The 13,732-nt window shown below is 56.8% G+C and overlaps 1 protein-coding gene across 4 annotated transcripts in view; it reads left to right on the top strand.

The window, feature by feature from the left end:
* Positions 1 to 13,699, top strand: part of LTBP2 (latent transforming growth factor beta binding protein 2) — a 99,599-nt gene extending 85,900 nt beyond the window's left edge. For 2 of the 4 annotated variants that reach the window (XM_072963419.1, XM_072963420.1), the window contains 17 exons: positions 1,645 to 1,764; positions 2,848 to 2,970; positions 3,175 to 3,300; positions 3,737 to 3,862; positions 4,630 to 4,752; positions 4,858 to 4,983; positions 5,382 to 5,504; positions 6,576 to 6,701; positions 7,267 to 7,410; positions 8,309 to 8,500; positions 8,618 to 8,701; positions 9,361 to 9,489; positions 9,826 to 9,963; positions 10,060 to 10,227; positions 10,522 to 10,890; positions 11,790 to 11,939; positions 12,390 to 13,699. In XM_072963419.1, the coding sequence (XP_072819520.1) occupies positions 1,645 to 1,764; positions 2,848 to 2,970; positions 3,175 to 3,300; positions 3,737 to 3,862; positions 4,630 to 4,752; positions 4,858 to 4,983; positions 5,382 to 5,504; positions 6,576 to 6,701; positions 7,267 to 7,410; positions 8,309 to 8,500; positions 8,618 to 8,701; positions 9,361 to 9,489; positions 9,826 to 9,963; positions 10,060 to 10,227; positions 10,522 to 10,890; positions 11,790 to 11,939; positions 12,390 to 12,535 (2,513 nt within the window). In that variant the 3' untranslated portion in view covers positions 12,536 to 13,699. Of the gene's footprint in view, positions 1 to 1,644; positions 1,765 to 2,847; positions 2,971 to 3,174; positions 3,301 to 3,736; positions 3,863 to 4,629; positions 4,753 to 4,857; positions 4,984 to 5,381; positions 5,505 to 6,176; positions 6,309 to 6,575; positions 6,702 to 7,266; positions 7,411 to 8,308; positions 8,501 to 8,617; positions 8,702 to 9,360; positions 9,490 to 9,825; positions 9,964 to 10,059; positions 10,228 to 10,521; positions 10,891 to 11,789; positions 11,940 to 12,389 lie in introns of all 4 variants that reach the window. The other 2 variants (XM_072963421.1, XM_031678803.2) reach the window with 2 other exon arrangements.
* Positions 13,700 to 13,732: the final 33 nt, after the last annotated feature.

Here is a 13,732-nt window from a genome sequence, read left to right as displayed (position 1 = left end):
CTTTCTCCTCATCCCTGAGTCTTACATCCCTGAAGCAGGGACTGCGTATCATTCCCACTGGCTTTGCCCATCCCCCTGGTATCTCAGCCAAGACCAGCAGGCTGTGGTGCTGGCCAAAGCTGGTGGTCCTAGAGCCTTCATTCACTCCACCTCTTTCTCATTCCCTCTGTCTTTACAGAAACCCTTAGGATAATTTACCCTGGCATCACTACAGCCCACCTAGGGGCTCTTGGCCGCCCTCTTTCCAGAGATGAGCCTTATCTCAGTGTCCCCAAGATGACCCAGGAGTTCTGGGCACCTCCTTGCACACACCATCTGAATAACTACCTGCCCTGGATACGTCTTGCTCTTCTGGACTCTTAGAGTGAATTTTTGGCCTTGAGAGGCACCCAGTTCCCTGGGACAGAGGGCTTTGATGTGACTGGTCTTCTGCAGACCAAACCACCTCAGAGGAGGTTCATTTTTACCCTCCGCTTCCGGGCCCATGTCCTGTTCTATAACGACAGCTACTGGCCTGAGTCCGTTTGCAGAAACCTGCATTCCGACCCTTGACGCTGCCTCCTGCATTTCCACCAAGGGTGCTGAGTAGGGCTTCCTCCTGGGCAGGAGAGCCTCTGAATCTGCATGAACTGGTGGACTTCCTGCAGGAGGATGACAGTTATCCATGTAGGGAGGGTAAATTCTCCCGTTCCCTCTGGAGCTTGGTCAATCTGTCTGTCAGGAATAGTGACTGGGAGCCTCGACACTGGGCCAGAGGAGCTTGTCTCCCTGCAGCCCCGACCCAGAGTTCAGTCCCTGTGTTATGACCTCCCTAATTCAGCCCAGGTCGCCTGGGTGCCTTGGATGATGGACCCCCCCCATTACACCAGGTCACATCAGGAAGAACCTTGCGTGCAGTTCCTGGGAGCAAGCTCTCCCTTCTCCTCCTTATTGTCACTCTCCCAGGACTGGCTGCTCCCCTTCCTCCGTGGGTCACCTCTTCCTCTGCTTGTCCAGTTGATGCTCAGATTCATCCTTTCTGGCTGACTTTCCTGGATCTCACCAGAGTGGGTGCTGCAGCCCTGTGTGGTTCTCGGCTGGAAGAAGAGTCTCCTCTCCAGCAGAGAAGCCTTGCCAGCCTCCACTGTTCACTCTGCAGCATCCTCAGGGCTGGTCTTGGCCACGTCCAAGATTGGGGGGTCATCCTCAGTGCTCATTTCCTGGTGCAGGGAAGCCCATTTTGCCTTCATTGCCCACCTATGATCTATTCTGGGGCCCTGGGGCCTGCTGTGCCAAGTACATCCAATCCAGTCCTCATCACCACTTATAAAGGAACAAGAGAGATACAAAGGCCCTGCGCAAGGCTCAGGAAGTTGAGCCTCTCACCACCCCCACCCCCACCCCCAGCTAGTGGAAAGCGCAGCCTCCTGCACCAGGGAGTCACCCTTTCTAAATTTCTTCCATCTCTCTTATGTCCAGGACAGTGGGTGGGAGGTGGAGTTGGGAACACAGGACAACACTCAATTTTTCCTAGTTTCCACCCTTTCAGAAATTGACATCCCTCCTTCTCCCTGAATGAGGGCAGGGTCAAGGGCTTGCTTCTTCACAGCCCACCCGTGGCTGTGGTTCCCAGAGATGACCGAGGGAGGGGCTGTTGTTTTGCAGATATCAACGAATGCCATCACCCTGGCACCTGCCCTGATGGGAGATGCGTCAACTCCCCCGGCTCCTACACTTGCCTGGCCTGTGAGGAGGGCTACAGGGGCCAGAGCGGGAGCTGTGTAGGTGAGGGCTGCTTGCCAAGGCATTGAGAGGGCTGCTTGGCCTTGGGACCCCCGGTTGAGCCCACACACAGGGAGGGGAAGGAGTGGGGCAGAGGGAAGGGGCTTGGAGGCCATTGTCCTCCATGACCCGGCTGGGTTCCCAGATGACGTTGGGTATGAGATGGGTGTGCTTCAGTTACTAGTGCTCTGCCCTCTGAATCAGCTAGGGTGGGGGCCCCTTTCGCTCTTTGGCCATATCCATCAGGAGCTATAGTCCAAGGTCCCAGAAGCTTCTGTGGCTGGATCCTGCTAAGCAGAGTGAGTGTGAAGCGTCTCTGAAGAGGCTGACCCTTGTGGTGTGCGCTGGCAGCCAGGCCCTGCTGAGCCGCCCAGGGAGGAGGGGTCTGCTCTTCTGCTCAAGGGCAATGTCTGAACAGCAACACCTAACCGAACAGTGGGTGCTCCTCTCCCTCCAGAGGGGGCTGCATGTCAGCTGTAGGAGGAATGCTCTTTCCCCTCAGCCCCCGCAGGAAGAAAGGCCCAGGGTTCAGAATGCCAGGAGGGACTGAGTTGTGAATAGATGCTTTGAGGCTCTGGAGAGGGCAGGCACTTTCCAGGCCCTTGAGACGGCCACTCATCTCCCCAGGCATAGCTCGGCCTCTCTCTGCATTGCCCACTCACCTCTTAAATCTGGTTGTTGGGCTGGGAACATGGGAACATACCAGTTTAGTTGGCAGGTGGGAGACCAGACAGGTTCAGACCCACTGAACCTCTCAGGGGTTCAGTCAGGGGTCTTGGACACTTCACTCCAGGTGTCCTCAGATGGGCCAAACCAGGGCTGGGGGACCTGACCCCCTTAGCTAGGACGTATGCAGGTTGCTCCATGTCACTCTATAGATCTGAAGGGAGCTCAGAGGGGAAGGGCTCCCTGCCTTGCCCAGGTGGGTGGGGACAGGAGCAAGAGACCTCATGTGTGTTTCAGGGTGCCTGTGGCCCCTCTGACTGCTGACTCCCTAGCCTCGTAAGTGAGATGCTGTCATCCTGATGATGGAGGTTGTATGAAGGAGAGGAGGCCAGCCCACTATCTTGGAATTCTCTCCCGCAGATGTGAATGAGTGTCTGGCTCCCGGGGTCTGCGCCCACGGAACATGCACCAACCTGGAGGGCTCCTTTAGATGCTCTTGTCAGAAGGGCTATGAGGTCACCTCAGACGAGAAGGGCTGCCAAGGTACAGAGATCTGAAGCACCCTTTGTCCTCAGCAAATCAGCCTGCCACTCCTTCCCTTGGGGCTGGCATCCCTAGGCGTGCTGGCCCGACAAGTTGCTGCCATGACCCGTCCCTTCTCCTACCCGGCCCCTCCCTGTCCATCCCTGGCTAGCCTGGCATGTCTGTCCGGCAGAGCCCCACACAGAGCTCAATGGCCTGTTTCAGATGTCGACGAGTGTGCCAGCCGGACCTCGTGCCCCACGGGCCTCTGCCTCAACACTGAGGGCTCCTTCACCTGCTCGGCCTGTGAGAGCGGGTACTGGGTGAATGAGGACGGCACCGCCTGTGAAGGTAACCCTGGGGAGGGGGTGGTAGAGGGGGACCGAAAATACTGGCCTTCTGTCCTTCCAGACAACATGCCATCTGTCCCTCAGCTTGGGGCTGAAGCTGAGGGTCTCCAGGCTAGGCTAGAGGACCCTATGAATGGACTTGGCCCCAAGGAGAGCCTCTATTGTCATGATCAACGAGGACAGGAGGACAGGAGGGAAAGGGAGTCTCAGGGACAAGAGGAAAGCTGGTGGCAGAGCTGCCCCAGGAGCATGCTGGGGAGAGGGTGCTGGGGTTGCTCTATAAAAGGCCCAAGGTGAGGGCCTGCCCTTCCCCAGGGGCCTGCAGAGGGCCTGACAAGCTTAGAGAGGGAGGCCAGAGGTGGTGGGGTGGTTCCTGCCTCACCAGGTGGAGGGAGGCCTCCCAGACCCCCAGGTGACTGGCTGGCTGTCTGCCCCAGACCTAGATGAGTGTGCCTTTCCGGGAGTCTGCCCCTCGGGAGTCTGCACCAACACCGCTGGCTCCTTCTCCTGCAGGGACTGCGAGGAGGGCTACCGGCCCAGCGCCCTGGGCCACACTTGTGAAGGTGAGAGGCCCAATGGGGGAGAAGAGCATAGACAGGATGCAGGAGACTAACCCATCACCCTTAGAGCAGGGAATTAACCTCGGATGGTGGGCTAGCCGGGGACACCTATTCCCACCCCTCCCCCAACAGGAGTCAGAAAGACTGCAGATCTGGGGGCTGATGAGCCACTGGGTCACGAGCTTCAGCATGCATCAGAATCACTGGGGGAGTCTGCTCAACACACAGATTCCTGGGCCTTGGCCCAGATCTTCTAAATCAGCCTCTGTTGAGGGGGCCTTGGGATCTGTTATCTAACAAGCTCCTCAAGGGTTCCTTGTAAGGGTGGGTGCTGGGACCATATTCTGAAAAACGTCAGCCTGTACCAGGCCATCTGTAGGCCAACTTGAAGAAGTTTCCTTCAACTTTCATTGGCTTATTTCTCATTTGCCTTCCTATGGCTTTTTAGTAAAATCTAAGCTATCTCAGCCATGATGAGGGCAGTGGGGTTTGGCTACCCCATGCCAGGGTTGCTGGGAGAGGCCAAGTGTCCCCAAGGTGGACACTGGATGGGTAGCCAGAGAATCCTGGCCAGAGGCAGGGGAGCCTGCTGGGCTGGGGCAGAAGTGGAGGGAGGTGCAATCAGCCTGCCCTCAAGAGCTCCATCGCCAGCTTCCTCCAGCTGTGCTGCTTTGTAAAGGGACAGTGCCCCTATGGGTCCAGTTTCCTGTTGGCCCCTGTCCTTGGGAGGCGCTGCCATCAGCTGCCTTGCTCCCTGTGTGACCCTGCAGATGTGGATGAGTGTGAAGACCTCCAGAGCAGCTGCCTGGGAGGCGAGTGCAAGAACACAGCTGGCTCCTACCAGTGCCTCTGTCCCCAGGGCTTCCAGTTGGCCAATGGCACCGTGTGTGAGGGTGAGTGGCTCTGGTCTCCACCCCCACCACCCCAAGATGGGGTCGGAGTGCTTGCAAAGCTGGGAACCTCCCTGGGAGACAGCACTGCCCTTCTTCTCCCTGCAGACATAAACGAGTGCGCGGGAGAGGAGTACTGCGCGCCTCGCGGCGAGTGTCTCAACAGCCACGGGTCCTTTTTCTGTCTCTGTGCCCCGGGCTTTGCCAGCGCGGAAGGGGGCACCAGCTGCCAGGGTGAGAAGCCAGCAGCAGGGGGCGCTAGAGGCTAGGTCTAGAGTCCTGAAATAAAATGCTCAGGCCCCACCCTGGATGGGAAGATGGAGGCTGAGCGATGAGATGGGAGCCAAGTGTCAGGGAGGGACTCGGAGTCTTCCACCAGGGCCTCCCCATGATGTCTATAGCAGGTGCCCCCAGAACTCTTTAGTGTCACCCTGATCCCCATGACCCCGGTTCCAGGGCTCCACCCCCCAGCCTGGCCTCTGGCTTCCAACTTTGGACTCTCCCTTGGATCTTCCATCCTTTCCCACTCCAATGGGCCCTGGCCCTCCTTTGGGCCCCTCAGGGCCTAGAGGCAGCTGTCCAGGGCCCTGGGGACCCACGCCTGGGTCTGCTGACAGACGTCTCTATTCTAGATGTGGACGAGTGTGAAGTCACTGACCGGTGCCTCGGAGGGCATTGTGTCAACACTGAGGGCTCCTTTAACTGTCTGTGTGAGACTGGCTTCCAGCCCTCCCCAGAGAGCGGGGCGTGTGTGGGTAAGAGCTCCAGGGAGAGCGGACAGGGCTCTGCCCACATCCGCCACCTCCACCCTGCCTGGTTCTCAGCTCCCTGGGACCAGAAGCGGCAGCTTCCGGGAAGCAGAGCACTTTCCACAGATTAATCATCCAATGAATAATGCATTTATTGAGCCTCTGTTGACTCAGGGACTGTCCAAGGAAGACAAAATGAAGACAATGAGGTCCGTGTGCTAGCAGAGCACACAATCTAGTTTATAAAGCCAAATTGATGCAACAGACATTTATTAAACGCCAGCTGGGTTCAATGTCAGACAGTTATGGACAATCTTGATATTGAGCAAGAGAGACAGATATGAAGACAAATCTTCATAATACACTTTGGTGAAGGTTTTATATAAAGAGAAGTAGAAAGTGCTCTGCTGCAGGGAGGGGTGTGGGGGAAGGGAGTGTCACGGAAGGCTGAGAGCTCAGTGCTTTCCCAAACAGCAGAGAACTCTCCTCCCAGACGCTCGGCCCTGCCGGGTCAGGGGAGGTGATCCTGAGCTTGCTGTTTAGGGGCTGAGATGAGCACAGCAATTTGGAACAGATCAAGGACCCCAGAGGCTGTGGGGCATGACCTTGTAATGATGGAGAGGTGATGTCAGAGCAGTGACCTGGCCACTCTGTCCCCTCTCATGGCTCTGGGGACAGACATTGATGAGTGTGAGGACTTCAGAGACACGGTGTGTGGGGCCTGGAGCTGTGAGAACAGCCCTGGCTCCTACCGCTGTGTCCTGGGCTGTCAGCCTGGCTTCCACGTGGCCCCGACTAGAGATTGCATTGGTGAGTAGGGCAGGGGAGTCCAGGGTGAGAGGGCTGAGGACACCTAGTTTTTGTGGATCCAGCTAAAAACTTTTCGCAGCTGTTTGGAATTTGTGTATTTTCCATTCAGCAGTGCTTACACAAAAATTGAAGAGGAATGTTAATGTTAGAGTTTTCTTGTCCTGTGTTCAGAAGTTAGTTTTCACAGCTCTTGGTGTTAACAGACCACATAAATATTCCCAGCAAATGGAGAGCACACCCTACACTCTCGCCCCAACTGTCCCACAGACATAGACGAGTGTGCCAACGACACCGTGTGTGGGAACCACGGCTTCTGTGACAACACCGACGGCTCCTTCCGCTGCCTCTGTGACCAGGGCTTCGAGACCTCGCCCTCCGGCTGGGACTGCATTGGTGAGAAGCCTGTGGTTTAGCCAGGCTCTGAGCCAGGGAAGGGAGGGTTCTTGGGCCCTTGATCCCATCTCCACAGATCTTGGCTGTTCTGGATAGAGTGGCCCTAGGGCCCTGCTCCTGAAATGTTCATGGTCACCAGCTCCATAACAGGTCCTCATAGAGTGGGCAAGGAAGGGAGATTTCAGCTCCACCCTGTAGCTGGCTCCTTGGCCAGGTTGGAAAGGGAAGCAAGGCCATGTTCTACCAGCAGGGGGAGCAAGCACATAATGAGGGTACCACCCTTCTCCAGAGACCTTAAGTTCTCCAGAGGCACATTTGAGGAATGTGCCGAGGGAGGAACCCTTTCTCTTTGTCCATTTGGTGACCCCTTTCTGCCACCCTTCTTTCTCTCCCTTCCCATGCCCTCTGTTCACCTGTTCCTCCTTCCTGCTAACTCATACTCACTTCTGCTCTCCCACCAAGGCCTAGCCTGTTTCTTTTGGGGGATGAGGTGAGGATCTGCCCGCTGGGCTGGGGCCCTGGGCCGCCTCTTCTCTGCCCACAAGCCTGTCCTCCTGCCTGGCAGATGTGAACGAATGTGAGCTGATGCTGGCGGTGTGCGGGGCTGCGCTCTGCGAGAACGTGGAGGGCTCCTTCCTGTGCCTCTGCGCCAGCGACCTGGAGGAGTACGATGCCCAGGAGGGGCACTGCCGCCCGCGGGTGGCTGGAGGTGAGCATGCCCCCTACTCCACCCCATCGTTATGCACCACCGCTCACGGCACTGCCACCTGCGGGTGGCTTCCAGAGCGCCCCCACTGCTCCAGTTCTTGAGAGGGATCTCAGGCTGGGACTGGGGCAGTGTGGGCAGTGGTTCAGCTCAGGAATAGAGTGCAGAGGGGTGAGGAGTCTGAGAGTTTGGTCAAGACAAGAGGGGAGTCTGCTCCAGGCCAGGGAATTTCCAGAAGGCTGCAGGGCTGTGACGACCCTACAGGAGGCTCTGGAAACCCCAAGGCCAACATAGGGGAGCCCCAGGGATCTCAGATTGAGCCTTGGAGGGACCTTCAGTCCAGGCAGCTGCCCAGGTGAGGGAGGCCCTGAAGCTGAGCTAAGCTCAATTCTCCCTGCTCCATTCCACCCCAGAGCAGCTGGGTTCAGCCTCAGCCCAGGCTGAAATAGAACTCATATGGCCTTCTCTGACTTGGGAGAAAGCAAGCAGGACCCAACACAAGGAAGGATGAGAGGGGCTGGGATACAGTGTGAAGCAGAGGAATGGGCAGAGGGTTGACATATGGTATACCAAGGACTGGGGGCGCCCCACTACAATGGAGGAAGGCAGGATGGTACACTGGGAAGAGCAGGGCTTGACACCAAAGGAACTAGGATCAATTCCCTGCTGTGCCACTAGGTGACTGTGGCAAGTCATCTAGCTTCTCTAAGCCTCAACTGCCTCGTCTATAAAAGAGAGCTGATGATAATACCCACCTCATAAGGTTATTGAGCGTCTAGTGAGATAAAGCATTTCATCCACTGTGACATGCTATATAAATGTTAATATTTCAAAATAAATTCAAAGGCTAGTGTGCCCCAGGAGGCCATGAACAAACAATGCTAGCATCTATCACATGTAGGTCAGAGTATCCCTGAGGCCTCGCCAGAGGACCACCCCCCGGGCCCCATCCGCATGGAATGCTACTCCGGGCAGACGGGCCAGCCACCCTGCTCCAGCCTTCTGGGCCGGAACACCACGCAGGCCGAGTGCTGCTGCACACAGGGCACTGGCTGGGGAGACGCCTGTGACCTGTGCCCAGCTGAGGACTCAGGTAAGGCTGCCAGGTGTCCCAGATCCTCTCAGGGTCAGCTCTGCAGGATGACACTAGAAGGGGAGAGAGGAAGCGGGCAGAGCCCTTCTCTCTCTCAGCTTGGATGCCTCCCTGCAGTTGAATTCAACGAGATCTGCCCTAGTGGGAAAGGCTACGTCCCTGTGGAAGGAGCCTGGATGTTTGGACAGACCACGTACACAGGTAACCTCCCTACAGACCTTCCTCCCCAAGCACCGCTCACCTGTGTGGGCCCAGGAGGCCCTGGGGAAGCTCTGCATGCAGCTCAGACCTCTCAGGTTGCTTCCAACCTTCCTGCTCCAGGGCTGCAGATCTTTAGCTGGGAGTTTTCACTGGAGCTCTCCTGGAGCATCCATTCAGCCCCACCATGGTTTCCCCGCTCCTCTGAGGCTGAATCCTCCAGGAACAAGCTATGATGCCTTGACTAACCTAGTCACAGGGCACAGGGACAGAGGCCAGAGGTGGCTGCTGATCTCCCTGGCCCCACTTACAAAGCCAGAAACTTTGGCGAGAGTGGCCAAGGTACGGGCTCACACCTGAAACTGGAAAAGGAAATAATAGAAACTGCTGTAGTTCCCTTTGAGTGCTTGCTATGTGCCAAGCACTATTTGAAGCACCTTACATGTATTAACCGTTTTACCCTTGTAACAACCATGAGAGGATAAGGAGTAGGCAGGAAACCGAGGCAAGGAGAACTTAAGTAACTTGCCTGAAGTCACTCGACTGGCAAGTGGCAAGGCCGGGATTCAACCCCAGCAAGTCTGCCTTTGGAGCCCCTCGTCCTAGGAACCATCTCAAACTGCTTCTCGCCTTCCCCTCACCTCAGCTCTGCCCTCCCACAGATGCCGACGAGTGTGTGATATTCGGGCCTGGTCTCTGCCGGAATGGCCGGTGCCTCAACACGGTGCCTGGCTACATCTGCCTGTGCAACCCCGGCTATCACTACAATGCCGCCCGCAGGAAGTGTGAGGGTGAGGACACCCCCATCCCCACCCCGGGGCCCACAGCTGAATGCTCACCCTCCCCTGCCAGCCAGCCCAGTTCCTGCTGGGGGTTCCCCTTCCTGGGGAAGAGGCCCGCTGTGGCAGGCAGGTCTGAGGTGAGAGGAGCTCTGGGGCTGTCAGGGATTGTGTGCCGGGACCAGTTGGAAAGGCAGGCCCCCAGACTGGGGCTGGGGTGGGGAGGGGGGAGTGGGGTGCTACCTCTTGATTATCAGTTACAAGAAAACCCCTTTCTCTGAAGGTGGTCCACGGGAGGGCCGCATTAGCACAGCCCCCCCCCGTTCCTCCCATCTTCCTGCCTCCTAGATCATGACGAATGCCAGGACATGGCCTGTGAGGATGGCGAGTGTGTGAACACAGAAGGCTCCTTCCACTGCTTCTGCAGCCCCCCACTCACCCTGGACCTCAGCCAGCAACGCTGTGTGAACAGCACCAGTGGCATGGGTCAGTGGGCCAGGGGGATGGGGCAGCGGGGGGAGTGGACCTGGGGGAGTGGACCTGGGCTGGAGGCTCACATCCTTCCTTGCCCTGTGCCACCAGAGGACCTGCCTGACCACGACATCCACATGGACATCTGCTGGAAAAAAGTCACCAATTATGTGTGCAGCCATCCCCTGCACGGGCGCCGCACCACCTACACCGAGTGCTGCTGCCAGGACGGCGAGGCCTGGAGCCAGCAGTGTGCTCTGTGCCCCCCCAGGAGCTCTGGTGAGCACGGAGGGCAGAGGAGACATCGGCAGAGCTGCACTGGGCCCCGGGGTGGGGAATGTCCTCACCCTGGAAGCGGGAATTTAGAAAGGAGTAGGGCAAGTCATGGCTGTCTTCGTCCCTGTTATGAGGACAAGGCGGGGCAGGGGGCGGGGTGGGGAGAGGAGCACTGCCAGGAACTCAGAGGGCACCAGTCTCCACACGCTCCCTCTCTCCTCGGAGCGGGGGAACAGCACTGCAGGCTTTAGCTACCAGGAGCAGGGCCCAGCTTCCTCTCTCCCTCCTCCCTGACAGAGGTCTACGCTCAGCTGTGCAACGTGGCTCGGATTGAAGCTGAGCGAGAGGCTGGGGTCCACTTCCGGCCCGGCTATGAGTATGGCCCTGGGCCCGAGGACCTGCACTACAGCCTCTATGGCCCAGACGGGGCCCCCTTCTACAACTACCTGGGCCCCGAGGATGCCATCCCTGAGCCACCCTTCCCCAACACGGCCAGCCACCGAGGGGACCGCATACCCGTCCTTGAGCCTCCCCTGCAGCCCTCAGAACTCCAGCCCCGCTACGTTGCCAGCCACCCAGGTCTGTGTTGCTGCAAAAATGGGGAAGAGGTGGGCTCTGAAGCTGTTTCACTTCCATCTCCTTCACGTGCTAATCACTGTCAGCAAGGTGAGGACAGGGAAGGGAAAAGATCAAGCCCACTCAACAGGTCACTCAAGGGCCACCTCCAAATGCCCGGCCCACACCCTAACAACTCCCCGTGACGGACTAGCACAGGGGACACAAAGAGGTACAGGACAACATCCCAACCTCAGAAGCTGCCTGTGGGAGTTGAGAGAGGGGGACGCGGTTCTCCGTCTCTCCCACACCACTTACGGTATGCAGAACCACCTGCTTCACAAGTTCAAACGTGTGCCCTGAAATGGAAATTAAGGATTTCTAATCACTTTAAAGGTCTACAGACCATGGTACCTGGTTTGTAAGTGGCAATGATTCCAGCACTCAGGACTCGGATTCTGAGGAAATCAGGTCTGGCATCTGTGCAATGGACGAAGCACTTGCCACAGGCAAGGCACCACGTCAAACTGATCAAAACTGCGCTGAGATTAGGGACAGGGCCTTTTCCAGGGGAGGGGGTTTGCTTAGAGAAAGAAGGTTAGGCAGAAGCCTTTGTAGAAGCCTTTCTTTGTGGTGAGGGTAATCCCCTTTTGCTACCAATCCTCTACACTCCAAAAAACTGTCAAAATTTTAACAGAACACCCTGCCACCAACTGCAACAAAATCAAAACTATACAGAGACACCCAAATGCTCAGAAGCCCTGGCGTTGTGAAAGCAGTGTGTCCCAGCCTTCCTGGAGCCCTCATTTAAAGTCCAGCACATCTCCCCACCTAAAGTGACACATGCTTATGAAGAGTACTGCCTTCTGTTTCAGCATCTTTGTGAGAGTGTTATGACCCTCCCTGCCCTGACCCCAAGAGTTCATTAGTGGTAATCCTCCGAGCAGAGGGTGAGGGCCCCAGGGTCGGGTACAAGGCCTCAGCCTCCTTCTCTGACTCCCTCCTACCAGAGCACCAGGCCGGCTTTGAAGGGCTCCAGGCAGAGGAGTGTGGCATCCTGAACGGCTGTGAGAACGGCCGCTGCGTGCGCGTGCGGGAGGGCTACACCTGTGACTGCTTTGAGGGCTTCCAGCTGGACACGGCGCACATGGCCTGTGTGGGTAAGTTTAGAATCAGAGTGGCAATACCGCAGGAGCAGGACGGCCCTGATGGCTCCACGTGGAAAAGTCAGACTGGCCCCACTGCTCACTTAGGGATGCATGACTTAGCCTAGGTGGGAAATCCACTGCTGCCCCCTAGTGGGCCTACCAGGTGCCAGGCCGAGTGGTGAGAGTTCCAAAGGCCTAATGCTGTGTTAAGAAAGCCCTTCCATGGAGGTTCCTAGACAGAAGAAAGGCAGTGACAAGACAGCATGGGCACAGTATGGCCTCACTATCACCAGCTTTGTGTCTGTGAGTAGCTTAGTTTGGGACAGTGACTTCATCCTCTGGCTGCAATACCTAGGATTCTACTGTAGGGCAGGGGCAGGGGCTTAGCGACCAGAGGGGCAGAGGCAGCAGGCCAGAGGTGCCTGGGGACCCTACAGCTCTCTCCTTCTCCCTTCCTCTCAGATGTGAATGAGTGTGATGACCTGAACGGACCTGCTGCACTCTGTGTCCACGGTCACTGCGAGAACACGGAGGGCTCCTACCGCTGCCACTGCTCCCCAGGTTATGTGGCTGGGGCAGGCCCCCCACACTGCACTGCCAAGGAGTAGCAGCAAGGGGTCAGTGTGGGAAGTTACCTGGAAATGGGCCCGGCCACAGGCTTGAAGGAAGCTTTCCTCGCTGGGGAGACCTGTGAAGACATCGGGCAGGAGGCCCTGCAGCCCAGCTCCCAGCCAGCCTCGCCTGCTTCTCATCTCCCCCAGCTTAGGCTCTGGCTGTGAGCTCTGTCACCACCTCCACACCGCCATGCCCTTGCTTGGCTCAGACACCACCAAATGCTTTAATGCTTCAGCCACAGGCCACGAGGCCCTGTCTGCCATCTGTCCTGGCCTTGCTGTGGGACACTTACCAATGGGTGGCCCTCAAGCAGCCCCTCAAGCTGTGCAACCATGCAAGGTCCTTCAGCCTCACACTGCACACACCCTTTTCCAGCCATAATCCACATATCATCCTGATGCTTCCACACCTGGGTCAGAGGCTCCATCTGCCCTGGGATGGTCCTTCAGAATCTATCGAGCAAAAAAGGATCAGGGGAAGTTTGGGGAGTGACTCCAATGCCTCCTCCCAAGAACCACCACTGCCACTCAGCCAGTCTGGTCTGGGCCAGATCTGGGCACATTTCCACCCTGTTGCCAGTGCTGTGGCCCCACGGAGGGGCAGGAGATGCCCTCATCTCAGAGAAGAGTGATACTAACTTGCTGGGTGTATGAGACACAAATGAGAAAGCAGCAAGAGGACAATATAAAAGATCATGGGGAGTTGATAAGAAAGAGGGAGCCAGGGCTTTGTACAAGTCTAAAGAAAATATTCAGTAACTTTGGGTAAATAAACATTCAAAATCTACCCAGCAATAGCTCCTGGGCACCACAGCAAGGGCTGCCACAAGCCAGGGTGCCCATCTCTGAAGACCTGTATTAAATACACACTGCTTCTTACAGGAGACAAATCTCTCCTGGGCTCTCCTTTTGTGGACACCAGTTTGATGTGCTAAAAATAAAGCAGTTGATTTTCTAGCTTGTGAAACACAGTGCAGTCTTGTTTAGGGGGAGCCAGATTTCCTATGTTGTTTCTTCCCTCAACTCAGAAGCCTCTGCCCTCTCCCCCTTCATAAAATGGATGGCTGGCATCCCACTGAGTTTACAAGCAGAGACTCACTCCAATCTTGGCTAGCTGGGACTTTAAAACCATGGTGGAATAAAGACGTGTACTCCTGGGCTCTTCTGTTTTTGTTTTTATTTCACATTAAG

Source organism: Vicugna pacos, chromosome 6 (genome assembly GCF_048564905.1).
Source record: "Vicugna pacos chromosome 6, VicPac4, whole genome shotgun sequence".
Lineage (NCBI taxonomy): Eukaryota > Metazoa > Chordata > Mammalia > Artiodactyla > Camelidae > Vicugna > Vicugna pacos.
This window is presented reverse-complemented; position numbering and strand designations above follow the sequence as displayed.